This window comes from Rosa rugosa, chromosome 2 (assembly GCF_958449725.1).
Source record: "Rosa rugosa chromosome 2, drRosRugo1.1, whole genome shotgun sequence".
Classification (NCBI taxonomy): Eukaryota; Viridiplantae; Streptophyta; class Magnoliopsida; order Rosales; family Rosaceae; genus Rosa; species Rosa rugosa.
In genome coordinates this window covers 72,395,688-72,420,346 of record NC_084821.1, presented here as the reverse complement: position 1 = coordinate 72,420,346, position 24,659 = coordinate 72,395,688, and the positions used below count along the sequence as shown (strand labels likewise).

Genomic DNA, 24,659 nt, shown 5'->3' with positions numbered 1-24,659 from the left:
TTCAGCTTCAGCTTGCTCGATCTCCCTTTAGCCGCGATCAGAGTCAGATCGTCTGTTAGATTCACGTCCATTTAGCAATTTTCCTACACAGTGGCTCTAGCTAGTTAGTAAGATACTGTTTTTTTGTTTGAAGTACCATAAGGTTAATTTATCTAACTCGATCTGTTTCTTCTTTATTTTCCTTCATGCGCGCATAGCTCTTTATGCATATCAGTTGGCTGGGTTTTTGTTTAGCTTAATTTCTGACGATAGATACTTAAATATTTGCTGATGTGCGTGTATGTATATGTTTGAAGCAGATCGATCGGATAGAGGAGATGGCATCTGGGATCATCATGAGTTCAGGAGGAGTACTGAGAAGTGTGAATGGCAGATGGAGATCAGTTTGCATAGCTTCTTTGGCTCTCTGTTTCGTTTTTATGCTTCCTTTGCTCTTCGGTACACACATACATTCCTTCAGCAATTCCTCGATAGATCTGCTTTCTTTAATTCTCCGCTTGCTTTGCTAGTACATATATATGGGAAGAAATCTGCTGTCCCTAATACCCTGTGCCAAACCTGTCCCCATGCATTCATTGGTCCATAAAGATTAAGAAAATATTTTCTTAATCTTTTGTTCCATATTTTATTGTACGCATGTAATATTTTCTTAATCTTTCGCATGTAATAAGTACTAAAGTAGTTAAAATAAGGTCTTTAATTAGAATTTAAGCTCCTCCACGATCATGATTGACAAATTGATATTCTGTTGGCTTTATCTATTGTACGTACATTTTTCTGTGTTAATCAAAGGAAGATTTTAAAATTTATATGGCAGTAGTGGAGGACTTGTCTCACATGGGAGGAACTCAGGGTACTGAAGCAGCTGGGGAAATAGATGACATTAAGAGACTAGTGGTCTTTACCAAGAAAAACACCAACACTGCCGCCCTATTTGGACCTCGACCTGGTCGGAAGCTGTTGCAGTCATCTGGTAATGTAATAAATTAACTGATTTGAATTTGGTTTATCGATCGCATTCCTCCTCGATCCCTTCCCTAGCCTAGTCAGTCATAATTCTAAGTCATTATTTCACGTACCCCTCACCGGCCTCTATCTTACTGACTAAGCTAGACAGCTAGCTAACTACTGCACGGTAGTCTGGCCTCAATATATGTTGCTTTAATAAATTTTCCCCCCTGGATCAGTCTTTTATCTATTTCCAGCTGCATGCAAATTAAATATATGTACGTGGTTCATTAATCATGCATTAGTACTCAAGCTATAGCTGCATGCCTGCATATATAGTACATATATAGGAGTACATAGTGGAAGACTGGAGGTTCAGACAAGATTGGGCCTTGTGTCCCGAGATTAATTTGTCAACTAGTTATTGACCTTCGATCTGGGCTAGCTTTGATGCAATGCAATCCAATATTGATCATTTGGTTGGACCTTCCAGTAACCAACATATGATAAGATGTGGTTGACTTGATACAAATTTATGCAAGCGCATGTATCATTGTCAAGATAGGGAAATATTATGCCCAAAGTTATCGTACCACGGGGATTAGTGGCTAACCCACAATTCTTGGGTAATCAGAAATAAAGACACTTAGCAAACAAAGAAAAAGAAAAAGAAAATAAATAAAAATGTTACTCTAAGACACCAAGCCTTAGAGCAACTCCAACAGCTTCCCCATATTTTAGTTTTTCTCTATTTTAGGGAAAAATGAGCCTCTTTTGCTCCAACAGTTTCCCTATAACTTTCTCCATTTTAGGGAAAGTGAGGAGAGAGAAAACAAAATTCCCTAAACTTACAGCAATCTCTAAAATTTTAAGGAAGAATTTGGAGATTTTAGAGATTGCTGTAAACTAGGGAATCTGTTAGAGTTGAAGAAGAAAAATTGCTTAAAGCTTTGACTTTTGCTTCCCTATAATACAAAAATTATAGAGAAGCTGTTGGAGTTGCTCTTAGCAATGCTCGGCTTTGGTCTGCACCAAAGCCTAATCAAAACTAAGACCTAGTGATGACTATTTACAATGAGATAGAAATTGTCTTTCAAAAGTGTGATTTTAATTTTCTAAATGACTAAGTCAAAAACTACATGAACAACAACAATTAAAAATGAAGAAAAATAAAAGAGAGATAGATTTTGGGTGCTAGGAATCACTCTCTAGCAATTTCAATGCAACGAACACATTTCAAGCAAACAAACATGTTTTCATGAGAACCAAATCCCGTACTTAATGCCGGTCAAGGCCACTAAGCCGAATTTCTTTAACGGTATTCACATTTTCGGTTAGGACAAATATGAACTCTCTAACTCATGAAATATTAGTACCTTACCAAGGCTACCAAAATATGAGCTAAAGGCGTAGAGCTCTAGAAATTAGGGATTAAGCATGCAATAGTTACAACCTAAAATGTTATGATTACGTAGTTCTCTACCTAATGCCGGTTAAGGCCACTAAGTCAATTTCTCTTATTTGGTATCCATTCTTCCGGTTAAGGCAAGAATGAACTCTCTAACCCTAATCATTATGCCTTGCTAGGGCCACAACATCTAGGATTAAAGGTGAAGGGCACAAGAAAATAGGAACGTAGGCAATCCTTAATTCTTGATTAAGCAACTACTTGACACACCACAATAATTACATGAAGTTAGTGAACAAAAGAACCACCAATTGTATCACACAACGCAAATCTCAACACATAACAAAGAGAATGGTCAATTCCCTAAAGAGTTTTTTGCACCAACAGTGTCTGGAGACTTGGGTGACTGACAATATGATACCCGAACTTTAAAAGTTATCAAAGTGATACCCAGACTCAATTTTTCGTATCAACGTCGTACCTGCGGTCATTTTCCGTCACGTTCCCGTCAATTTGACCACGTGCGTCGCACGTGGCTCAGTAAGTGAGGTGAAAAAGACTTATTTGCCCTCAATTCTGCTCTTTCCTTTTTCTTTTTTTTTTTGAGAATACTCAATGCGTTAACCATCAATTTTCCCTCTCTTATTCATCATCCTCTTCCTTGAAACATATTAAATCCAAAACCAGTTACCGATCAATGTTCTTCGCTGAGCACATTTTGATTTCATGTTCCATCAAATTCAACCTCCTACAATTTCCTTTCCCATTCAAATCCACCATCAGTCCCACCCAGCAATTCTTCATGTTCATCTTCTTAAACCCAGCAAAGTGCAAAAGAGAAGGGAAAAAAAAAAAAAGCTGAGAAATCCCAGCAATGTTCTTGAACCCATTCATATTCATGTTCATCATCTTAAACCCAGCAAACCGATTTGAGCTTTCGAGAGAATAGAGATTGGTGATGGGATTGAGCTTCAATTTGGAAGAAACCCATTCCAGCCATGACAATATGATACCCGGTGGCCACACACGGTGGCCGAACCTGCAAAAAATCCCAATTTCTCCAAATCTCAACCAAATTGAAATTCAAGTGCAGAAGCATGTAGAGCTCAACAAGTAGACCAATTTTGATATCTGAGTTGAAATCGAAGGTCGCCGGAAAAGGAAGAAAACCCACCGTGAAATCCCTACACCATCTCTCCTTCGATTCTCACTCATGCTTCGTTGTTGGGACAATCCGACACCACAAGGACGTCCACAACGTCAAGAGGAAGCTACGGCCACCAGTTGAAGGTCTCAAAACGGCCGGAATCTGGAAAGCTCGCCGAAAATCCATGAACCTTCTCCCCTTCAATTCTCCTTCCTCACTTCTCGACTTGACAAACGAAGAACACCAGGTCAGTAGCCGCCTCACCATTCCCTAAAAGACCCGAAGCTGGCATCATGGGTTCAAAAAAGATAACCTCTTTCCCCTCCTCGCCACAGTTCAACTTCGACTGGCTGGAAATCAGGTTCGTCCCTGGCCCAGTTCCCGTCTTCTCAGCCCCAGTTTTGGGCGTCTGAGACCAGCCCGACCACCGCTGCAGCTCTCTCCCCAAATTCAGAGATCCCAATTTCTGAATTTCATAACGATCCACACTCGCAGTCAGCGAGTCGACAAAGAAAACGCAAAAAAGTGAAAAACCTCCCCCCCCCCCTCATTGGGATCTTTGGTTAATAAACAAGGAAAAAAAATTTCAGTTTTTATTTTTAATTTTAAATTTATTCATTTAGGATTTAATAGAGGGGAAAAGACTTGTTTGCCCTCATTATGCGACTCACGTGTCTCGCATGTGGTCAAAATTAACGGTGACGTGACCGAAAATGACCGCAGGTACGACGTTGATACGAAAAATTGAGTCTGGGTATCACTTTGATAACTTTTAAAGTTCGGGTATCATATTGTCAGTCACCCAAGTCTTCAGACACTGTTGGTGCAAAAAACCCTTCCCTAAAATTCATGCATCAAGAATCAATTGACATAGTAATTAGCTAGAGTGCACCCATATGAAAATACATTATTTATCACTTGAAAATATGTCAATTACATCAAAATTGAGCTAGAGTTAGAAACCCTAACTCCCAAAAATAACTATTCACAACCCCTATTCATGAACATCAAAATTACAAAATTCAAATAGTAAAGAGTAGAGAAGTGTAGGAGAAAACAAGGATAGTCACAAATAGCTATGAAGCTAGCATGACTAGCCTTGAATTACAACCCCATAAAATATCCAAATCTTGAATCTTATAGAGATTGAGCTCTTTGATAGATCCTTGAAGCTTTGTGTGAGTAGTTATTCAAATCTCAAAAGAAATTATAAAAAAAAAAAAAGGAAAAATGGAGGGGAAGGAGGGAGAGGGCTGCTCCCTCCCCTTTGGAAATTTGGAGAGCGGCGCTGTTCTCTAGGGTGAGGTGAAAGGAGAATGGGTCGTGGCCTGTATATATCCCAAGAGAGGAGAGAATGGGTTGATTAGAAATCGACGGTCTTGATTGCAAGAGAGGACAACAATGAGTGGGAAGGGTGACACGTGGTTGGCTTGAGAGAGAATATAAGTCTGATGCCATGCACAACCCACGTGCTTGCCTGGGCATAGAGAAAAAGACAAAAAAAAAGTTTGAGATTAATTATAGCTTTATAATTAAAGCTACAGCCATGCCGTTGTAATCAACCCAATCTGATTTAATTAATATGTAATCAAACTATTCTTCAATTAAGCCCATGCTTAATTAATTTAATTAAATCTGCTCTCATTTCTTAGAGGGAACTTGCATTGATCATAGTTAACCTGCAGCCAATTTCATCTCTTTGTCGATAATTCCAATTAGCTTCATTTTTTGCACAACTTTTTCTGAAATTCACAGCTCCGCTAATTTACTACAAAATAAATAAAAAATATATTAATTACATATTTATTGACTTGAAGGTTAGTCTAATTCTCGTGTTTTAGATACAATTACATGCATCAAAATGCGTATAATCAGTGGTCCAAAACGTACTGCACATGGACTTGTCTCCAATCTAAATTGCTCTCTAGTCTCTAGGCCTTTTGAGTGTATAAGTGTTCAATTCTGTTGTGCTTTTTCATTAATTGCAGATGGAGATGGAGATGGAGATGGATCAGATGAAAATGGGGATGGAGAAGGATCAGATGGAGATGGAGATGGTGATGGATCAGATGGAAATGGAAATGGAGATGGATCAGATGGGGGTGACATGAATCGAGTTGGGAAAGCATGCTCAAAGGACGACATAACAATCTTCCAAGGGGAAACGGCTCCACTCCCAAGTGGAATTCCGGCTTACACAGTTCAGATCCTCAACACGTGCGTCTCAGGTTGCAGCATCTCTGACATTCACATCAACTGTGGATGGTTTAGCTCCGCCCGCCTTGTCAATCCTAGAGTCTTCAGGCGCATGGACTACAACGACTGCCTAGTCAATGATGGTCAGCCTCTTGGCCCTGGACAAACCCTCTCTTTCCAATATGCCAATAGCTTTCGTTACCCTCTTTCTGTTTCATCTGTAGCTTGTTAGCCACTGAATTAACTAGTGCTTGCTACCGGATATATAATACCAGCTGTTAAGTAATGGTTATTGGTTCCTAGTTCCTACTAGTTCCTTATTATGAGCATATGTAATGCTAGTTAAGCAGTCGAGTACGTACCTATGCACAAATGAAGAACATGCTTTGTGATTTGTCAAAGCAGAGAATTTGTTAATCCCTAGCTAGCTACCTTTAATTTGTTTTCAAATCTTACATATATCTCTAGTACTGATACATGCCAATTGTCATGTGCTACAATATAAATCATGTATGCAGAAAACCATATCGAAACTTGGATAAGATATGAGAGATAAGCTCTGATTCCTCTGAATTATTAAATAAGATAAGCAAGAAACTTGTACTCCTCTTAATTTTGCTTCTATACAACTTCAATTGTAATATATAGAAGTAAACTTCATATCTATCTATAACTAGATGGATTCAAAAAGTACCTATTCTTCATCATCAGATTAAACTCATGGACATCAATATTAATATTGGTATTGATAATCAAAGTCTGTGGCACCAATCATGGCTGAAACGACTTGGGTAAGAATGAAGAAACTTCCCCCTAAAATGACCAAAACGAGAACTGCAGAGATGGGATTCTTCAACAACTCGTATATAGGGAGGAAGACAGTGTAGAGAGCACCTGTACTCACTGTGAGAGCATACAGTGCATATCTCCTTACATTGTCCCAAAACTCTTCCATCAGTGGACCTTCTGGTCCCAAAGCCATTGCCTTTTGCTGATCATCAATCCCCATCAGCAGCATCGCAACTCCCACAGAAACAGCTCCCATTATCAAAAACCTTGATGATTGTAAGTTCCCATTATCAACTCCTGTAGAAATTTTGGATGACTTTTCAAGGCATTTGGGACTACTGGCTTTTCCAATGTTGCATTTTCTAGCAGGTAAAGATGCCGATGATATAGTTGGATATGAAGGAGGGTGTTTTTGTTGTGATGATGAGATGGGATTGAGAAACCGATATGAAGGATTTGATGAGGAGGTTGATTTTGCTAGAGTGGTAGCGGTGCATTTCAAGAGGTGTAATTGGGAGCTGCTCAGTGTGGACATTTTCATATTGTTCGTTCCAATATGATCCCCCAATTCCAGAGCTCAAAGCCTCGGAATGGTTTAGCAGGAGTGCTAGCTACTATTTCTGTGTGTTCATTATTATCCTCTTGGGTTACAAATATGTGGACATGGTTGCATACTTGCATATCCATATCTTTTCTGTAGTCTATATATACAAGATAAGATGAGTTCTGATTCAGTGTGAATGTTGTGTACCATCTATAATGCAACTGCAACCAATCTTTTGGCACTTTTTTAGTGTGATAATTTTGGCACTCTATTTCACCAATTCTTCTTTGTACTCAATTCCTTATATACAGTTAAAAATTGAGTGCGCGCAAGTGGTAAAATAGAGTGCTAACATAATTTTTTGAGAAAAATTCAGCCACCGTCCCCAAACTATTTTGCCAAGGCCAATTTGATACCTGAACTCTCAAAAGTATCAATGTGATACCCATAGACCTAAATTGGTATCAACGTGATACTTCCGTCAAAATTTTCTGACGGTGCCGTCTGTTTGCTGACGTGGCAAGAACGTGGGTCCAAAAAAAAGTGAAATGACCAATTTACCTTTTTTTTTTATTTAGAAAAATTCATCTATCGTCCCCAAACTATTTTGCCAAGACCAATTTGATGCTCAAACTCTCAAAGTATCAATGTGATACCCAAAGACCTAAATTGGTATCAACGTGATACCTCCGTCCAAAATTTCTGACAGCGCCGTATGTTTGCTGACGTGGCAAGCACGTAGGTCCCAAAAAAAGTGAAATGACCAATTTACCTTTTTTTTTTTGTTAATTCATTTTTTTCCTTTTCTTTTTCTTCCTTCTTCATCTAGGATTTTCTTCTTCTTCTTCTTCTTCTTCTTAGTGTTTCGCGGCGCCAAGCAGCTTGGGGCTGAAGCTTCCAATCGAACCCGATACCGGTCGAAGAACCTGCTGGTGCTGAGATGATCAACGACCCGTCGGCGTAAATTGGGGCCGCCGAGTTGTTGAGCGAGACGAGGCGTTCAGCCTGAAGGTACCGTGAGAGAGTGGCCGTCGAGGCTGAGTATGTACGGTCTCCGAATGGAAGGCGGTCCAGTTCTAGGGATGCCATTTTAGCTATTCTTCTTCTTCTTCTCTCTCCTCTCCTTCTCCTCCGCCCAAACCATCACTAACGCCGCTGAGATCCTCTCCAATTCCTGCTACAAATCCATCTCAGTGGCGTTAGTGATGGTTTGGGCGAAGGAGAAGGAGAGGAGAGAGAGAGAGAGAGAGAGAGAGGAGGAGGAGAGAAAATAAGAAGAAGAATAGCTAAAATGGCATCCCTAGAACTGGACCGCCTTCCATTCGGAGACCGTACATACTCCGCCTCGACAGTCACTCTCTCATGGTACCTTCCGGCTGAACGCCTCGTCTCGCTCAATAGCTCGACGACCCCAATTTACGCCGACGGGTCGTTGATCATCTCAGCACCAGCAGGTTCTTCGACCGGTATCAGGTTCGATTGGAAGCTTCAGCCCCAAGCTGCTTGGCGCCGCGAAACCCTAAGAAGAAGAAGAAGATCCCAGAAGAAGAAGAAGGAATCACGTTGATACCAATTTAGGTCTTTGGGTATCACATTGATACTTTTGAGAGTTCGGGTATCAAATTGGCCTTGGCAAAATAGTTTGGGGACGTTAGATGAATTTTTCTATAAAAAAAAAGGGTAAATTTGTCATTTCACTTTTTTTTGGGGACCCACGTGCTTGCCACGTCAGCAAACAGACGGCGCAGTTAGAAAATTTTGACGGAAGTATCACGTTGATACCAATTTAGGTCTTTGGGTATCACATTGATACTTTTGAGAGTTCGGGTATCAAATTGGCCTTGGCAGCATAGTTTAGGGACGGTACCTGAATTTTTCTCTAATTTTTTTGGTGTGTGTGAAATTTACTTGTTTTTCAATTTTGAAAATTTATAAGAAAAAACCGAATTGAGATTTTTTGAGTTCCGTCAATTTAAAGAGTGTTTAAATATTATAATTCAAGAGTGAGAAGATCTCAAATATTAAGCATACGTGATTTTTTCTATAATTCACAATTTTGAGTGAGAAATCAAATATTTGAATAATCTTTTTAAAAAAAATGATACGAGTTGATTTCTGCAAAGTTAGACATATTAAGGGTGATACAACCGTCCTTAAAAAAAAAAAGGGTGATACGACCGCATGGTTGGACCTTTGTAGCCTTGCTCGCTTATGTTTGGGCTAATCTTTTGCCACATTTTTTGTTTTTAATGAATTTTCTTATTTCAGACTTTGAAAAATTGTAAAAAAAAAAACATTAAGTTATATTTTTTTAGTTCTGTCAGTTTGAGAAAGTGCTCAAATATCATGATTTGAAAGTATAAATAAGAAAATATGATTTTCACCAAAAATCCGTGTGCTATAATCCATGATTTTGGTAAAAAAATTTAAAACTCTGAACAATTTTTTTTTTTTTTTTTTGTTTTGAAAAAAAAAAAATGTAGAGGTAAGTTCGTATAGAATTAGCAATTAGGACATCGTTTGGGAGTGTGGCTCCGCGTGTCCGCCTCGCTCTCTAGTTCACAAATGATAAACGACGACGTAGAGTGTAATAAGTAGTGAGCACACGTGTCCAAAGAATCCCACTTAGTCAATGGGTCAAAGGAGTAGTACCTGACCTGACTCAAATCTACCATATTCCCTATTCTACCCTCGCCCTCCTTCTTCTTCTTCTTCCTCTCTTTCACCGAATGTCATTGGCCGCTGCTCTGCCTTGGTCCCCAAGCTCTGTACTCCCGCCGCCTTCTCTCTTCCTCTCATTAGCTCATTCTTCTCCCTCCTAACTTTCATAAACCCCAAAACCCACTTCCCTCTCTTAAACCCAAAACCTCACTCTTTGTTTCCACCGCTAGCTGAAACACCATCTCTGCTTTTCGTTTTCGCTTTCTGGGTTTTGTTTGCTTTACCTTCCTCAGTGAAATAACCGCGTTCTTGCCTTGTCAATCACGCCGTCACCGTGAATGCCGTTTCAGCCTTCCGTTTGTTGAACCCAGCTGGGTGATAGACCCGGTTCGTTTCTGCGAATTGGGTCTAGAGCTCACTACTCTAGCTCTCTCTTCGCTTTCACCTTTTCACTGTTTATTTTTACTCAGTAGTCAGTACCCACTTTTTGCTTCGCCTCAAGGTTGGTTTTTTTTCATTTGAATGAGTATTATTAGATTGGTTTATGCTTTATTTTTACTTGAATTGGATTGATCTCTTGTTAGAAGCCAAAGTTGTAACAATGGTGTTATAATCAGTTGTGTTGTTAGTTTCGGAAAGCTTTAACATTTGTGAATTTGCAGGTAATGTGATAAAGGGAGCTTCTTGTGTGGTCTTAGGGATCTTCAAGTAATATGATGCTGGCGAAAACACAAAGGTTTGTGGCGTGGGAGGAGCACATTTTGTGTCATGAGCGTGGTAACCGTGTGGTGCACTATTACTTGAAGAAGGCATCAGGGGAATCAGTCCTTGCTGTTATAGGGACTGAGAAGAGTATAAGGCACATGTTGTATGTTGTTTCAGACGAGTTCCTCGACACTTGCGGCTCCGAGGGATTCATCAATGCGTGTACCAGATGGCGAGCAAGAAGAGAAGTTGTACACTGGCTTGGATCCTTGCTCTCCAAGCGTCGCTGGTCGGAGGTTTCAAGTATGTTTAAGCTATATATGACCAATTTTTTATTGGCTTCATATCATGGTATATATATATATATTTAAATGAGTATGATGGAATAGTATATTCTTTGTTGTGATTTGTGGTTGAATTTAAACTCACCAATAAAGCTTATGATAAGCATTGTTTAGATGTACTGTTTAGCTTTAAATAGCAACATGGCAGAAGAGTAGCACTTGATCTACCAAGTTTAGGATACAAATTGCTTGCACAGTTGTACATTGCTAAGGGAAGCAATTTCCTGTGCATAGTGAATAATGGAGGCATTTTGACATTGCGTTAGTGATTTTTGTTGCATTGGTGTTATTTCCTCTGTTTAGGACAAGCATTAGTGGGTCCTGGAACACTGCAGGTTTTATGTGATTGAATTCAATATTTTGTAAATCGAGTAGCAGAGTCCTTTAGCTAAAAGGGGATTGCAACTTGTTCTAAAAAGTTTTAAATTTACATAAAGTGTTTTTTTTTTTTCAAATAATATACAATTGTTTGTATTATAACATGTCACCTGGTTTACCTTTCCAAATTGAAGTACTGGTTTGGCCTTAATTTTTTTCTTTTTGGATTCAGAATCAGTAAAAAGGCAATAACTTAATTCTATATCTTTGTGATGTATCATTAAAGGAGAATGGTTTTATTATGTAGATGTTCTTTGATGAGCAGAAAAACAACCTTTTTTGAAGATATGTATAAACCCAATTATATTGCAGCATCTTTTCAAAATAGAGAGGCTGGCTATTACGTGTCTCTACTCTCTATATTGTCATTCTTTTACGAGCACTTTCTTGGACAGCTTGCTCTCCTCTCACATTAAACATCCTTGCCTTTACTTCTTCTTGTATCACAAATACACTGCACCCACTAAAGGGAAGTGGAGAGAGAGGGGGAGGGAGAGAGGGAGGGAGGGAGGGAGGGAGGGAGGGAGGGAGGGAGAGGGCTAGTATGAGTTTGTTGACAGAATTTTCAAGCTCAAATGAAAGAATTGGTACCATGTCATACCTTAAATCTCACACATATCGATCACTTTTGCTGCTTCTTCACACTATTATTTGTGTATATTGCGTGCATTGTTTTCTATTTGAAATTGAACTTGTTGTAAACCCTAATCTGTGACCTTTGGCAAACCCATCGAGTCATTGAAATTTAAGATTTTAGTACATGTCAATTGTGTATTTGTTTGCACCCCCTACCAGTTCAAAATCTGGCTATGGATTCCTTGCTTTTGTTTTGTTGGACGTATCTACATCATGTCAGTATGCAGGGTAGCTGTAGTTAGTTAAGTTGAAAATTATTTGTCTATTGACTGACATGAAATTGCTGATTTGGAGGAATATCTTTTTCTTCATTGATTCTGTAGCTTCCCTATTTGGTTTCAGAAATTAATTTGTCGACCTCTGGGCATTCACCAGAGTTTCCATATGAGGTTGTAACCTTAATTGGAAGCATTAACTTATTTGGTCATTACTTGGGCTGAATAAAACGTGTCACCTATAGAATTGATACATCTGTTTTCTAAGTTTAATCTATTAGAGAAACAATGTTGTGAAAAACTGGTGCTTGAGTATGAGTACCTTTCATTGGCATGTATCCTATATCAGGAAGTCATGTTTATCTTTGGTTCTAGCAAAACACATTGTCTGAAGTTTCTTATCACATTGATCATGAAGACTTTAAACCTCTTTGTAGTTCAGTTTACTGTTTGGCAATCGTATATGAGCCAAATGTTACCATAAACAATAATGAGTCTCCTATGTCTGCCTTCTTGCCCATACAGTTGCAAAAAGATAGGGGGGAAATGGGATTTTGGATAGCTGTTTGACAATCAGAGTGAATTGTTGGTTTGGATGATTATGTCCATTGTCGTCTAGAAAGTACACTAAGATTGGCATGTTGTTCAGCAAACTCCTCATTGATTGAAACTTATTGCTACCTTGTTACTTGTTGATGTGCTTGCTCTTTCAGTTTTGAAGTTTCAAGGCCTTAGAACAGTCATTATTTTAAATTCTGTTTTTTGTCTGATTTAATTCATTTGTGATCTTTTTATCATATTCTTTGCTATTTGAGCTTGAAGTTTAATTTAAGATGAGCTTACTCATCCTCTAACAGATTCACCGTCAAATGAAACAACAGAAGCTTTATCTCTTCATGGAGTCAGTGCTCGTCAAACTGATCAGATGGTATCCACTAATTGTCTTTTGCTAAGTCTGGGTTTTGGTTTTTCAAATTCTTTTAGCAAGTAATTTCCATTTCTGATTCAGGTTCCAAGGAAACTGAAAGGTCAAAATTCACATATTGAATGGTCTGGTGTTGCCTGGATTTGCGGCAAGCAGCTGAAGCACTACCCAGCATTTTGCAGGAATGGAACTACCGTTTCTGTAAGCAAACAACTGATTTTCTATTGCTTTTGCTTTACAAATTTTTTTTTTTTAATTAAAGAATTTTTATTGTATACTTTACCAATTCAACATGTAGTTGTGCTCTTTTTATTATTATTTTTTTCCAGTCTGTAATTTTTTTTTTTTTTACTGGCCTTGATTTTCAGGTCCATTCCTTTGTCTTCATTATGGCTTTAGAAAAACATTACTACCTTGGTTATGTGGAAGACATGTATGAAGACAGGAAAGGGAAGAAAAAAGTTAAAGTGCGATGGTTTCACCACAGTAAGGAAGTGGAGGATGTAATCCCTGATCTGAACCCACACCCGAGAGAAGTTTTTATCACACCTCATGTACAGGTGATTAGTGCTGAGTGTATTGACGGTCCTGCAACAGTTTTAACTCCTAAGCATTATGAGAAATGTTTGGCTAGTGTTGCTCACAGTTCTTCATCTGGAGTCCATATGTGCTTTAGACAGCTTAAGAACCATGAGGTTAGGCCCTTCAGTCTTGCTAAGTTGCGGGGGTATTCTAATCAAGCAATCCTTTCTTCCTTACATTTTCCCCAAGTCTCCAAGAAAATAGTCAAGTGCGATATGTTATATGATAAAGATGAGGAAGAGCCAATACCTGGTGATCCCCTGAGGGTGAATTGTAAGAGAAATAGAAGCTATGAGGAGCATCAGGGACTTGCACCCGGTTATTCTAGTATCAGAAACTTGCATACCCAGAGTCAGCTAAAAAACTGCGTTCCAACATACCCAAAGTTGAAAATAAAATTATCAAGGAAAGCAATTGGAGTTGAGACTGTTGAATCTGCTCCCCAATGTCCAGTGTCTTTTAAGGTTGATGAGAAGATAGAACTGCTCTGTCAAGATAGTGGCATTCGAGGATGCTGGTTTAGGTGTAAGGTTTTGCAGACATCTCAGAAGCTTCTCAAAGTTCAATATGATGATGTGCAAGATGTAGATGGATCTGGTAATTTGGAGGTATGTCTATCTTTATTTTGAATTCTCTTCTGGCTTCACGATGGAAGAGGGGAGCTTGGGCAGACATTGGGTGTATATACCTTTGTAATGGCATTGCTTCATATATAGATCTGAAAGCGATCGTTTCTCCAAGTACATAAAAATTACATAGCTTCATTGCTTGTCTCATATGATGAGTTTTTGAGTGCATGGTGTGCATATAGATTCACTATAATTCTATCAATATTGTGTTGTAGTATGTGTACATCCCAAGAAACAATATTGTGTTCTAGCATGCGTAATTCTCAAGAAATGTGTATCTATACTAATCACAGAAGAAATTTAGATCTTCACATTTTTGTTAATCTGTAGGAATGGGTCCCTGCTTTTAGAGTTGCTGCTCCTGATAAACTGGGCATGAGATGCTCAGGCCGCCTGACAATTCGGCCCTGCCACCCCAGTGATTCTGCCATGTCTTCTTTTGAGGTTGGAGTACCAGTTGATGCATGGTGGAGTGATGGCTGGTGGGAAGGTGTTGTTGCTGGAGTTGACGTCTCTGGAACTGCTATACAAGTCTACTTCCCTGGTATGCTCTGAGATGGAAACCATTTTTTACCGTGTTTCTCACCTTTCACAATAGTGCACGACTAAGTTGACTTGAACTTGTTAGTAAAGTATGTTATCTTGTTTGCCAGACAGTTATCATTATTAGTTCTTTGAATGTGATCCTAGGTGAGGAGAAGCTTCTGACTTTCCAGAGACAGGATATTAGGGCTTCGAGAGAGTGGGTTGACAACAAATGGGTTCATGTAAAGGCAAAGCCTGATATACTGTTACATATATCTGAAAATGTCAGTTGTAGCATTAAAATCACGACTCCCTGTGCTAGTGCTATGGCAGAGTGGTGTTGCTCCAAAGTTCATACATCTTCTAAACTTGAAGTTTTTGAAGAAAAACCAGAATTACGAAATTTAGTTCCAATGGGTGATGAGTTGGAAAATGAGAAGAGAGTCAATTTGAGGAAGCAGCCATGTACCAGTAATGAAGATGAAAATGACAGTTCTAGTGATGGCGGTACTTGCAACAAGGATGATTCTATTTGGGAGGAAGAAGTTGATCCTGCCTATGAGAAATGTGAAACACCAGAAGCCATGGAAGTGGCTGCTCAGGACTGATATGGAGTTTCTTACCTTGATGACCGTGTCCTGGTTCTTGTAGATAAAAGGAAGTATCGAGATAGGAATATGAAAAGAATGATAAACTAGTTTCTAGCACCATGAAAATTGGCAGGTGTACAGCTATATATATCTGATAGATTTAAGTTTCTTTGGGATCAAGCGCAGAAGTGCATGTAAGCTGATGGCAGTAGTGCAATTCAGTCTTAAGAGTTCATTAGTTTATGCTCTTGCAGCCATACCTGGTGTGTAGCGACTTCTAAACATTGCGCTCTGTATCCTTCGTATGTTTTAACCTATAGTTTCAAGATTTCAGATCTAATGGTAAAGCTTATAAGATTAGTTTCAGTCTTCAATGCTTTAAAAGCGTATTTGGGGTCTTCATGGAAGTTTGCTGTTAACTTTGGATTTAGTAAAAGGGCACTCAAGAGAGGCATGCCAATGCCTAGCATGGGACATGTGATTTTAAATCACCTAGGGGATACTTTAATGTCGTTGTTAATGAATGTTCATATGGTCTTAACGTGGTGATTAAGCAATGCAAGCACAAAATACTGATTTACTTTTGAATTGAAAAGGATAAATACAGCATTTGCATTTTGGTTATTTCTTTGGAAAAAAAAAATTGATACAAAATGAAATAATTTACAACATAAAGAACAAGAAGCCAGGCATCACATCAAGACTGTGCAATCCCCTTTTTCACAAGCATGTCGTAGACCCTGTCGATTTTACTAGGTTCAATCTTGAACAGGTGATGGGCATCTGATCTTTTGGTGACATTGCCGCTGAAGATTTCAATTGAGATGACTTCTTCCATCTTAAGGTAAAAGGGTGGGGGTAACCCCATTTCGCTGCAGAGACGTTTCTCCTGCCATAGGACAAAAGTAGACTGTTTCAGTGAAGTCTTGGTACAACAACAATAGACACTTCGAGTTAATATTAGGTACATGAAAAAGCATGATCAATCTTCTCCAATCCTACAACAGAATTTCTGATAGTATGATGAGTTAAAAGAAATAACCTATTAACATGAAGGACCACCGGCGAACCTTAAATAACAAAGAAAACAACCAGAATTGTGTCATTGTGACAAAAACTAAGAAGTTGGTAATGTATACTTACAGCTTCAGACAGTAAATCTGATCCATAAACACCCAATATATCCATTTCACTGGCGGAGCTTAAATTTGGATTTCCCTGACAACTTGGGCCAACCTCGCCACTTTCCTTTGCTCTGCGAGCATTTTCTTCAGCTTCTCTTTTCCTTTTCTGTTCAAGGTATCTATCTGCCTCGGACGATGTACGGCAACCAGCATTTCGGGCTTCCTGTATGAATATATTACATGAATTAGGAGAGAATCAATAAAGCATACTCATGTCTGTGTGGGTTCTTATGTCTGAGATTATATGATGACTGCTTACAAAAGAAAGAGCACAATGTGCTAAGGATGAATGGCAACCAATTATAGGACAAATTATTGATCTTATGCATTCCAATTTTAACACTAGACATACATGTTAGAGTTTGGAAGGTAAGCCATAATTAAATTACTTTGGTTAGGAGTGATTTGACATTTGACACAACCAAAATCAGCTGTAGTAGCATACAAAGTTCAGCCAGATCACGCAACATGCTTGCGTACAATATATTCCCATTAGTAACTGAAAGTGGATTCCAAAAGCATTTTGTTCTCAAATAAGGTAAATTGAATCAAATACATATAGAAGTCCAAAGTCAGCCAAGAGTCATACCTTAAGTTCTTGGATCCTTTTCAGAGTTCGATGCTCTCCAATAACAGTTTGAAGTAATTCTGTATGCTCTTCCTTGGAGTGGAAGCACATGAAGACGTCATAACGTCGACATATCGCCTTTTCTTCCGGAGATAAGTCCTTTTCAAAAGGATTTGGATATAATAAATTTCTTTCTAGTATGAAATCCTTTCTACGCTTCCTCTCATCAAGTCTGCCAACAAGTTTATTTTAAAGAGCAATAAAGGGAGTATAGGAACTTTATATATGCTCAAAAAGGTACTCAATAGGTTTAACTGTTCAAGGCAACAAGTGTCCATAGCTTGGAGTTTTTCAAGTTATTGTGTTTTTTTTTTTTTTTTAGAGAAGATTTTTCCATGTCATAACTATAATATGTGAAGAAAAAACTTCTATGTATATCCAAAGCATCAAAATAATTTTCTTAACCGCAGAGAGAGAGAGAAAGAAATGTAAAAGGGAAAGGAAAAATATATCTCAGACAAACCCTCCTCATTGCACCAGTAACTTAAAACCTTATTTAGCTACACCATTCACTTGTCACCATGCATGTTAAGCTAACACTTGGCTACATCACAAGTTAGAAGGTCTAGATGGATTTAACATACTATTCAACTTATAGTGACCAAGTACCTCTTTGCATAGATTCGCAGCACTCTTAACTTCAGCTCACGTTCATCCTCAGTGTCATTATCCTTAAATTCCATATCAGCCAATAACTGTTCAGAATCGTTATCGTATTCAGGATCAAACTCCTGCCTTTTGGGGTTATAACCACTCATCTCAACTAAAGAAGGACCCTCATTCACCAAAGAACTTGGTTTCTTGCCTTTCCTGCCAACTTGAGGTTCTGCTAAGAACAATAAAGAAAGAAGAGTTAATAACTTTATCTCGACCATATTAAGACATTAAGTTATGGATCTCGGACCAATTCATTTAACTTGTTAATAACTATAAAGTGAATGAATAAGAGTAGGATGAAAACAGACACAAACACTCGCCCAGTCCGGCACACATGCACAAACAAGACAACAACCATAGCTAAGCTCTAGTGTTTAAACTTGTGTCAATTTTGTTAGAGCTTAAAACCAATAAAAGTGAAATTTTATAAAGCAGAGGTGTCATTTGCAATCTGTAGGTGAAGATTATGTACAACCTTCCACTTTAAAGACACCAGGACCATCTTTAACCTGTATCATGTTGGATGGCTTCTTGTGACCAGCTGTTGCTGCCACACTTGCACCACTAGAGCGAACTCCGGATTCTGCATCTGAAGTGTGAGAAAAGGAAGAAGTCTGAGAACCAAATCTGAAAGGCAGATCCAATTGATAAATCATAAAGAGGTACTCAAGAATAGATCTTATCTGACCAGTGTTGATGCTAGACAGTAAACGGCTAGAGGGGCCACCTTTGTGTGAATCTTCCAATCTGAGTAAATCAAGAAAATTTCAATGAAATGGTACATCATATGTGTACTGAAAGTGTAACATAAACGTGCACATTGGAATAATGAACATACTTGATTCTTGAAGGAGAAAATGGAGATTCCTCCTTCACATTGTGATCCCCGAGCATAGGAAATCCTATAGCAGACAGAAAAAAATTGTTATTAAGAAAAAGTAACACCAAGAAGAATAAAAGGAGAAAGAATAGGACCCTTTAAAGTATATAACTCCTAATATGCCATACTTTACTGTTCTCATTCTAGTAGAAGAGGAACCTACAGAAGCTCAATGCACGAAACTCATCTAGTCTGTGTGAGAACTATCATTATATTATGAGCCTATGAGGAGATATTTTATATAGCGTGGGTGACAAGGACTTGGGCAGAGCAGTAGCCCATCCTACTTGTCTGTCTAGAAGTCAAGTGATATGTACGACTATGCAAGGAAACTAAAAACATAAAAACAAAACTTGGAGAGGAAGTAGTTGTTGCTGACCTTTTTTGTCCTCACCATGCCCTTTAGCCATAGCAAGAAGCTCCTTTCTATTTTTTCCAACAACGTGAGACATGTCCTTGAACAGATACATGCCAAAACTTGATTATTGATGTGAAAGATTAAGATAGAAAGAAAATCAACTTGTTCAAAATGCATCATACCGGAAGAGGAAAGTATGGTGAGTTCAAATAGACATTCGTATAGTGTTCTATACATTGTTCTTTACTCTTTGTCCCAACATGCTCAGCAACTTCAGCCCAGTTCCCCAGTCCATACATTTCAGTTGCCTACACGAAGGAATTTTTAGAACAAAGACTGATATTAGATATAAGTCAAATATTACCCCCAGAGTCCAAATACTTTGATGAACAGATCAACAACAACCCAGTAGCAAATCATTTGACGGATGAAATATGAAATAAAATACCTCCAGAAGCAGTATTTCATCATCTGCATTCCAGTCTGGGCAGATAAGTGGGAAAGACAAATTGTCCTGTTGAAATGAAGATATAAAAAAAGCCAAGAAAACGCAATGAGGGATACTTTCATTTGTCCAGAATCACTCATATCAAGCGTTGCATCATATCTGGATGAAAACTAGACTGAGCACCTTGTTGAATGAAAACGGAAAGTAAAATATAAAATCAGGTTGTCTTATGTCTGCATATACGTTTTACACTTAGAAAGTTTTTATTTATTTATTTTTCTTTTTACTGGACCAGGTTTCTGTATATATATGATGAATATTGTTGAGAGGGTAAGTCCAAACAGTATTAAATGATAGTATGAGGAGGTCTGATTATCCAATTGTTAGAGAACCGCTTAAACAGGAATAAAGTCACTTCTATACAACAAGACACTTGATGCACAACTTGTGTTAAGCAAATAACCTAGAACCATAGCCAAATCTGAATAACATGATTATAAGAAAAAGAGACTGATTTCTTAATACTAACCAAAACTTGGTACGGGTGATAGCTTTTATGAGATGTCAGCTCTGCTCCTACAGAGAAACACTCTATACATAGGTCAAAATCAGGGCAAGAATTGCACTTGATTCGGATCTTCCCCGTAATGTCTTTGTTGCAATAATTGCAGTGATAAGCCCTTTTTCCTTCACTCTTCCCCTGACCTGCGTCCAAAAGTACAGAGAATTAGAAAGAAAACAACAAACGGGGTCGCATTATCTCACAGCTATACAATTACATAACAGTGGTAAAGTACCTGCAGCTGAAGATTCTAAATTCTCTCCACTGGATGCATTCTTCTTTCTCCTTGATCTGCACGATCAAAAAGTCGAAATTCAGAGTAAACCCAATTCTGTCATGAATGATCAAGAGCCACAATATGAAGGACTACCTCTTCCATTTCACTACACACACACACACTTCTACTACTGTATAACACTAAAAATCTATCCATGCTTTCAAACTGCAAGAAACTCAAAGCAATCATTACACAATAACAGCTCCACTAAATGCCCCAATTTTGCAACAAAAGCAATCAAAATCCCTAACCACAGCAGCTCAATTGCAACTTGGACCAATAATCTAATCGAAAAAGCACGAAACTTTAATCGAAAACGAACTGAAACCTCTGAGTGGGGTCCTCATCGGAGTGAAAGTTTCCACGAGAACGACCCATTGTTGAATTTGTGAGCTCACGAGCACGGGCAGCAGCACCACTCTGTGTCTCTTCAAACAACGACTTGGTATCTAATCTATATACCACAGGGACTTGAAACCCAGAAAGGATTTCAACCAGTGAAAATTGGGTGTCAAATTTCTCTGCTGCTGCTGCTGCTGAATTGGTGAGGATTTAGGAATTGGGATTTTTCAGACCAAACTAGGTATTGGGATTTAGTGTCGTAAATGCTCAAGGTCTCTGGGGTGTAATGCAATGTGACTTGAATTTTGGTGTAAGCTAAAATTGACTATCACTGTGTATCTATGTACTGCACTAATTTACAGGCACTGAAATTCTTTGTTTGGGAGCTTAAAAAAAGTAATGGTTTTTGTTGGTCTGAAAGAAGAAATTTGATTCAACAATAAAAACTACTTCTTGGAGAATGGAGATGACTTGATTTGGGCCGAGCTGTGTTATGACTTAACTGGGTTGATGTTTTTGGCTAATTGGGTTCGTGAGCCACATTTTTTTTTTTCTTTGTCAACATTCTGATTTAAAACCTCTTTTTGAACGATAAAGCAACACCATAATTCTCAAGCGATTAAAAATAACATACTAAATCAACAATTGCGCCATAAGGTTTCCAATGTCAATAACCATAACACTTTAAGCTGAAAAACATGAAGGCATCTTAATTGCGTATAAGCAATTTGACAATTTGGTACGAAGAGCTATTCAAAATAAACTATGACTCCGTTGTTAAAATGAAAAGCTCAATTGCTAAAACAAAAATATCACAAGCATGCATATATATAATGCTGCTTAGATTCTCATGTATTCTTGTTGTCTTACTCTACATTTAGATTAATTTAATGCTTGTTACAATCAAGATAGAAAAAAAACAATGTCACAATATGTAAGTTATGTTGAAATATTGAATACTTGTTATATGTTGCATATGAGGATCAAGTTTGCAAACCATATTTTTTCAATATGAAATTAGACTAAAGAAGATTGTGGTTGGAGTCCTATCCATTAAAATTGGTAATATTACCATTTTTGTTTTTTTGTTACAATAAAAAATCTTGGGGTGTGCAGGAGAGGCAAGGACAACAAGTAACTGCACACACCTGTATCATATGGGCAGCACCACCTTCAACAGGATATTGATGTTTCTTTGATTAACCACACGAGAGAAACATCAAGAAAAGACCCCCATTGTCTTTTTTCTAGACCAAAAGAGAAGGGTTTAGGGTTCTACATACGCACGTCATTTCCCTGCCCCACACCTCAGGGTGGTAATGTTACAATTGAGAATGTACAACAATTAATTTATGAGTTGAACTTAAGTTCTAATATCATTATACCAAATAGTAATACGACTAGACTAGAACATGTAAGTTGATTGGGGAGAAAAACAAGAAAAAGATACGAAGACCTTTCGAGACTAAAAACAAGATTTTGAGAAATGTTGTGATCTGTCATAATATGAAGAGGTGAAAGAACAAATTGGCTATCGAGGTGCCTACAACCTCTTCCACTTGAGGAAAATGCAAGACTACATCCGAGTTTTACATTTTGATTCACCTAAAAAAGTTTCTCTATATTTTCTGTTTCGGGGGTAAATTAGCTTTATTCAAATTTGTTTTAAAAAAAAAAACATGTGTACTTTTTTTTAGAAGAAAAAAAAAAATAAAAAAGTGTAGTCTACTAGGCTGAGTCGTTACGTGGACTTCTTATTAAAAAAGTATGCCAATCACGTGGACGGAATGGCATCCTATGAATGTTTCAGTGTGGTATTTCCGTAATATAGAAGATAACCGAGGGCGACAAAAATCGAAGCCGATAGGCGCGGAGGGCGCAAAAATTTGAATTCAGACAGCGCCACAATACACACGAGACAGAGCTGATCTCTATGCCACGTGTCCTTCACCTCCTTCCCATTTATTCAAACTTGAAATCCACCTCACTCACTTCATCCTCAGAAACCCTAGCATAGCAGAGCAGAGCTCTCTTCCGATGAAGCCCTCGTCGCGCTACAGCTCCTACGATGCACGCTCCTCCACCGCCTCCCACCACTCCTACCCGTCCTCCTCCGCCGAATTCAAGCCCAAGCACCCCGCCACGTCCTCCTCACGCGCCGTCGTCAAATCCAAGCCCTCCCCGGATCCCAACCTCACCACCATGGTGAAAAAGTTCATGGAAAAGCGCTCCTCCTCCTCGTCCAAGCCCAAGCCGATTAGCGGCACCGCCTTGGTGATTCCGCCCGATGTGATCGCCGACGGCCTGAAAAAGACGGCAAAAAATGGCTCCAACTTCGCGGCGCTGCACAGGAAGCTCTTTGGGAAAGCCACGGGATCGGCGGACAAGAAGAAGGAGGTCAAGGCGTTGACCGAGGTCAAAGGGAACACCAGGACGTTGGCCATGGTGTTGAGAAGTGAGAGAGAGCTTCTCAGTCTGAATAAGGACCAAGAATCGGAGATCGCCGAGCTCAAGTTGATGCTCCAAGAGAAGAACAAAGAAGTGAGCATTTGAATTTTGAATTTTTCCAACTTCTTTATGTTACATTTATGTAGTTGATAATTAATGTCCAAATGTTCGAAAAGATTTCGCAGTAAATTCCATATCTTGATACATTTAACTTGAACTGGAGACTAGAGTAGTGTAATTTGAATGCAATTTTTGTAATGTGGGGCTTGTTTGGAAATTTCAGGTGGACAAATTGAAGGACTTGTGTCTGAAGCAAAGGGAGGAAATCAAATCGTTGAAGAGCACGATTTTGTTCCCGGATGTTATGAATTCTCAGCTTCAAGAGTTGCTAGAGAAGCAAGGGTCAGAGCTGAAGCAAGCCAAACAAGTAATCCCAAATCTTCAGAGGCAGGTCACTTCTCTCACTGGCCAGCTCCAATGCCTTGCAGTGGATCTTGCTGAGGTATTGATTGCTACTCAACTTTCTGTACTTATTTTCGGAAAGTTTAATTCCGACTAAATTACATAGATACGGTCATGTCCTCTGTTAAGTTTGGACTATAATGTTTATGTGTGGATTGTGGTGAACTGAATGTGAAGGGAGCCAATTGCTGGTGTGTAGATTTTGTTTAATATGTGTATCTTTTGCTTTAGGTTGTACTGACAAATGTTATATTGGTTGAGTAGGTGAAAGCAGACAAACATTCGGTTAGGGCATGTTTTCAAAGTGATGACAGTATTCCCAGAACTCCAACGTATCATCAGAAAGAATCGTTGAATTCTCTGGTAAGCAAACCGCTATTAGCAACTTTTTTTACTTTGGTTGGCGAGTTTGAGTGTTAAGTCTATAGAAATCGGCAGCAGATATGTGGCTTTCAAGTCAATTTACAAAGAACTTCTTTCTTTTTTACTGATTATCTCTTGCATTCAAACAGGAGTTCAGCTCTTGTGATCCAACCAGCCCTGGTAGTCCAGATGACATGTTCCTAAAGGATTTAAATCCATGCTTAACACCTTTCTGTGCTAAATCAAAGTCCAAGGTCAAATTTTATTTTGTTTTATGTACTATGTATTGATTGTATTCCTTGAGGGTTCTGATATCATCTTAGATGACTCCCAAATCTCTCATCCCGTTGCAAATTGATTGCATTCATAAATGTTTAAACTGGAGGTTGATTTTTTTCATTGCAGGAATTTGATGAGATGGGTTACTACTCTCCACATGGCTATGATGAAAGCTTATCTAAAAACAACGTGGAGTTTGGATTTAACTCTTGTGTGAGGAAGTTGACCCGAAGTTCTGACTGTTGCCAAAATTCCGAAACAGAAAGTAGAACAGCTCATGCAAATCGGAGATCTGGTGATGCCCAACGAACATATGGCAATCGAACTCACCGTAATTATTTTTAGATCAGTTGTCATATGCTGCTTCATATTAGTCACCGTCTTTTCTTTTCACCGTAAGCACAAGCACAACATTTACTGATAAAATGCTGAAAGTCCATCATTTACAGTGGAAGAGTTTGTACGTTTAGGGAGTCGAAGTTACTGCTAAGTGCTTGTACATGGTGCACTTGAAGAACATGAATAATGAAAGTTATTTTGTTACTTAAT

The 24,659-nt window shown here is 38.6% G+C and overlaps 5 protein-coding genes across 6 annotated transcripts; 3 read left to right on the top strand and 2 right to left on the bottom strand.

Annotated features, from left to right (window-relative positions):
• On the top strand, positions 1-6,115 carry LOC133733660 (TPD1 protein homolog 1A-like). Its single transcript, XM_062161308.1, has 4 exons — positions 1-142; positions 300-438; positions 818-973; positions 5,492-6,115. Exons 2-4 carry the CDS (start codon positions 318-320, stop codon positions 5,929-5,931), a joined length of 717 nt encoding a protein of 238 aa, XP_062017292.1. The 5' UTR covers positions 1-142; positions 300-317; the 3' UTR covers positions 5,932-6,115.
• Positions 6,116-6,245: 130 nt separating this feature from the next.
• LOC133733661 (uncharacterized) lies at positions 6,246-7,153 on the bottom strand. The gene has a single exon (XM_062161309.1). It carries the CDS (start codon positions 7,027-7,029, stop codon positions 6,433-6,435), a length of 597 nt encoding a protein of 198 aa, XP_062017293.1. The 5' UTR covers positions 7,030-7,153; the 3' UTR covers positions 6,246-6,432.
• Positions 7,154-9,719: 2,566 nt separating this feature from the next.
• On the top strand, positions 9,720-15,596 carry LOC133730016 (uncharacterized). 2 transcript variants are annotated; one of them, XM_062157661.1, is made up of 7 exons: positions 9,720-10,195; positions 10,356-10,701; positions 12,853-12,899; positions 12,981-13,097; positions 13,265-14,086; positions 14,438-14,651; positions 14,798-15,596. In XM_062157661.1, exons 2-7 carry the CDS (start codon positions 10,407-10,409, stop codon positions 15,238-15,240), a joined length of 1,938 nt encoding a protein of 645 aa, XP_062013645.1. In that variant the 5' UTR covers positions 9,720-10,195; positions 10,356-10,406; the 3' UTR covers positions 15,241-15,596. The 2 variants fall into 2 exon arrangements, with proteins under 2 accessions (XP_062013645.1, XP_062013644.1); XM_062157660.1 differs by having other exon boundaries at positions 9,721-10,195; positions 12,829-12,899.
• A 183-nt stretch (positions 15,597-15,779) lies between these two features.
• On the bottom strand, positions 15,780-20,980 carry LOC133730017 (transcriptional adapter ADA2b). Its single transcript, XM_062157662.1, has 13 exons — positions 20,545-20,980; positions 20,175-20,230; positions 19,907-20,082; positions 19,378-19,443; positions 19,112-19,237; positions 18,951-19,026; positions 18,530-18,593; positions 18,380-18,438; positions 18,167-18,280; positions 17,644-17,860; positions 16,996-17,206; positions 16,366-16,569; positions 15,780-16,111 (listed from the first exon to the last, which is right to left on the bottom strand). Exons 1-13 carry the CDS (start codon positions 20,592-20,594, stop codon positions 15,920-15,922), a joined length of 1,611 nt encoding a protein of 536 aa, XP_062013646.1. The 5' UTR covers positions 20,595-20,980; the 3' UTR covers positions 15,780-15,919.
• A 1,557-nt stretch (positions 20,981-22,537) lies between these two features.
• LOC133733658 (uncharacterized) lies at positions 22,538-24,620 on the top strand. Its single transcript, XM_062161306.1, has 5 exons — positions 22,538-23,099; positions 23,290-23,508; positions 23,733-23,831; positions 23,981-24,085; positions 24,237-24,620. The coding sequence occupies exons 1-5, from the start codon at positions 22,596-22,598 to the stop codon at positions 24,453-24,455; spliced, it is 1,146 nt and encodes a 381-aa protein (XP_062017290.1). The 5' UTR covers positions 22,538-22,595; the 3' UTR covers positions 24,456-24,620.
• Positions 24,621-24,659: the final 39 nt, after the last annotated feature.

Coding starts and splice junctions, on each gene's coding strand:
- LOC133733661 (XM_062161309.1), bottom strand. CDS start 7,029: ATGAAAATGTCCACACTGAGCAGCTCCCAATTACACCTCTTGAAATGC.
- LOC133733660 (XM_062161308.1), top strand. CDS start 318: ATGGCATCTGGGATCATCATGAGTTCAGGAGGAGTACTGAGAAGTGTG. Junction 439..817: donor TATGCTTCCTTTGCTCTTCG/GTACACACATAC, acceptor TTTATATGGCAG/TAGTGGAGGACTTGTCTCAC. Junction 974..5,491: donor GAAGCTGTTGCAGTCATCTG/GTAATGTAATAA, acceptor CATTAATTGCAG/ATGGAGATGGAGATGGAGAT.
- LOC133730016 (XM_062157660.1), top strand. CDS start 10,407: ATGATGCTGGCGAAAACACAAAGGTTTGTGGCGTGGGAGGAGCACATT. Junction 13,098..13,264: donor GGAATGGAACTACCGTTTCT/GTAAGCAAACAA, acceptor CTTGATTTTCAG/GTCCATTCCTTTGTCTTCAT. Junction 14,652..14,797: donor TATACAAGTCTACTTCCCTG/GTATGCTCTGAG, acceptor ATGTGATCCTAG/GTGAGGAGAAGCTTCTGACT.
- LOC133733658 (XM_062161306.1), top strand. CDS start 22,596: ATGAAGCCCTCGTCGCGCTACAGCTCCTACGATGCACGCTCCTCCACC. Junction 23,509..23,732: donor TTGCAGTGGATCTTGCTGAG/GTATTGATTGCT, acceptor TTGGTTGAGTAG/GTGAAAGCAGACAAACATTC. Junction 23,832..23,980: donor AAGAATCGTTGAATTCTCTG/GTAAGCAAACCG, acceptor GCATTCAAACAG/GAGTTCAGCTCTTGTGATCC.
- LOC133730017 (XM_062157662.1), bottom strand. CDS start 20,594: ATGGGTCGTTCTCGTGGAAACTTTCACTCCGATGAGGACCCCACTCAG. Junction 20,231..20,544: donor GATGAGGACCCCACTCAGAG/GTTTCAGTTCGT, acceptor TTGATCGTGCAG/ATCAAGGAGAAAGAAGAATG. Junction 18,281..18,379: donor ACTGTCTAGCATCAACACTG/GTCAGATAAGAT, acceptor CTCACACTTCAG/ATGCAGAATCCGGAGTTCGC.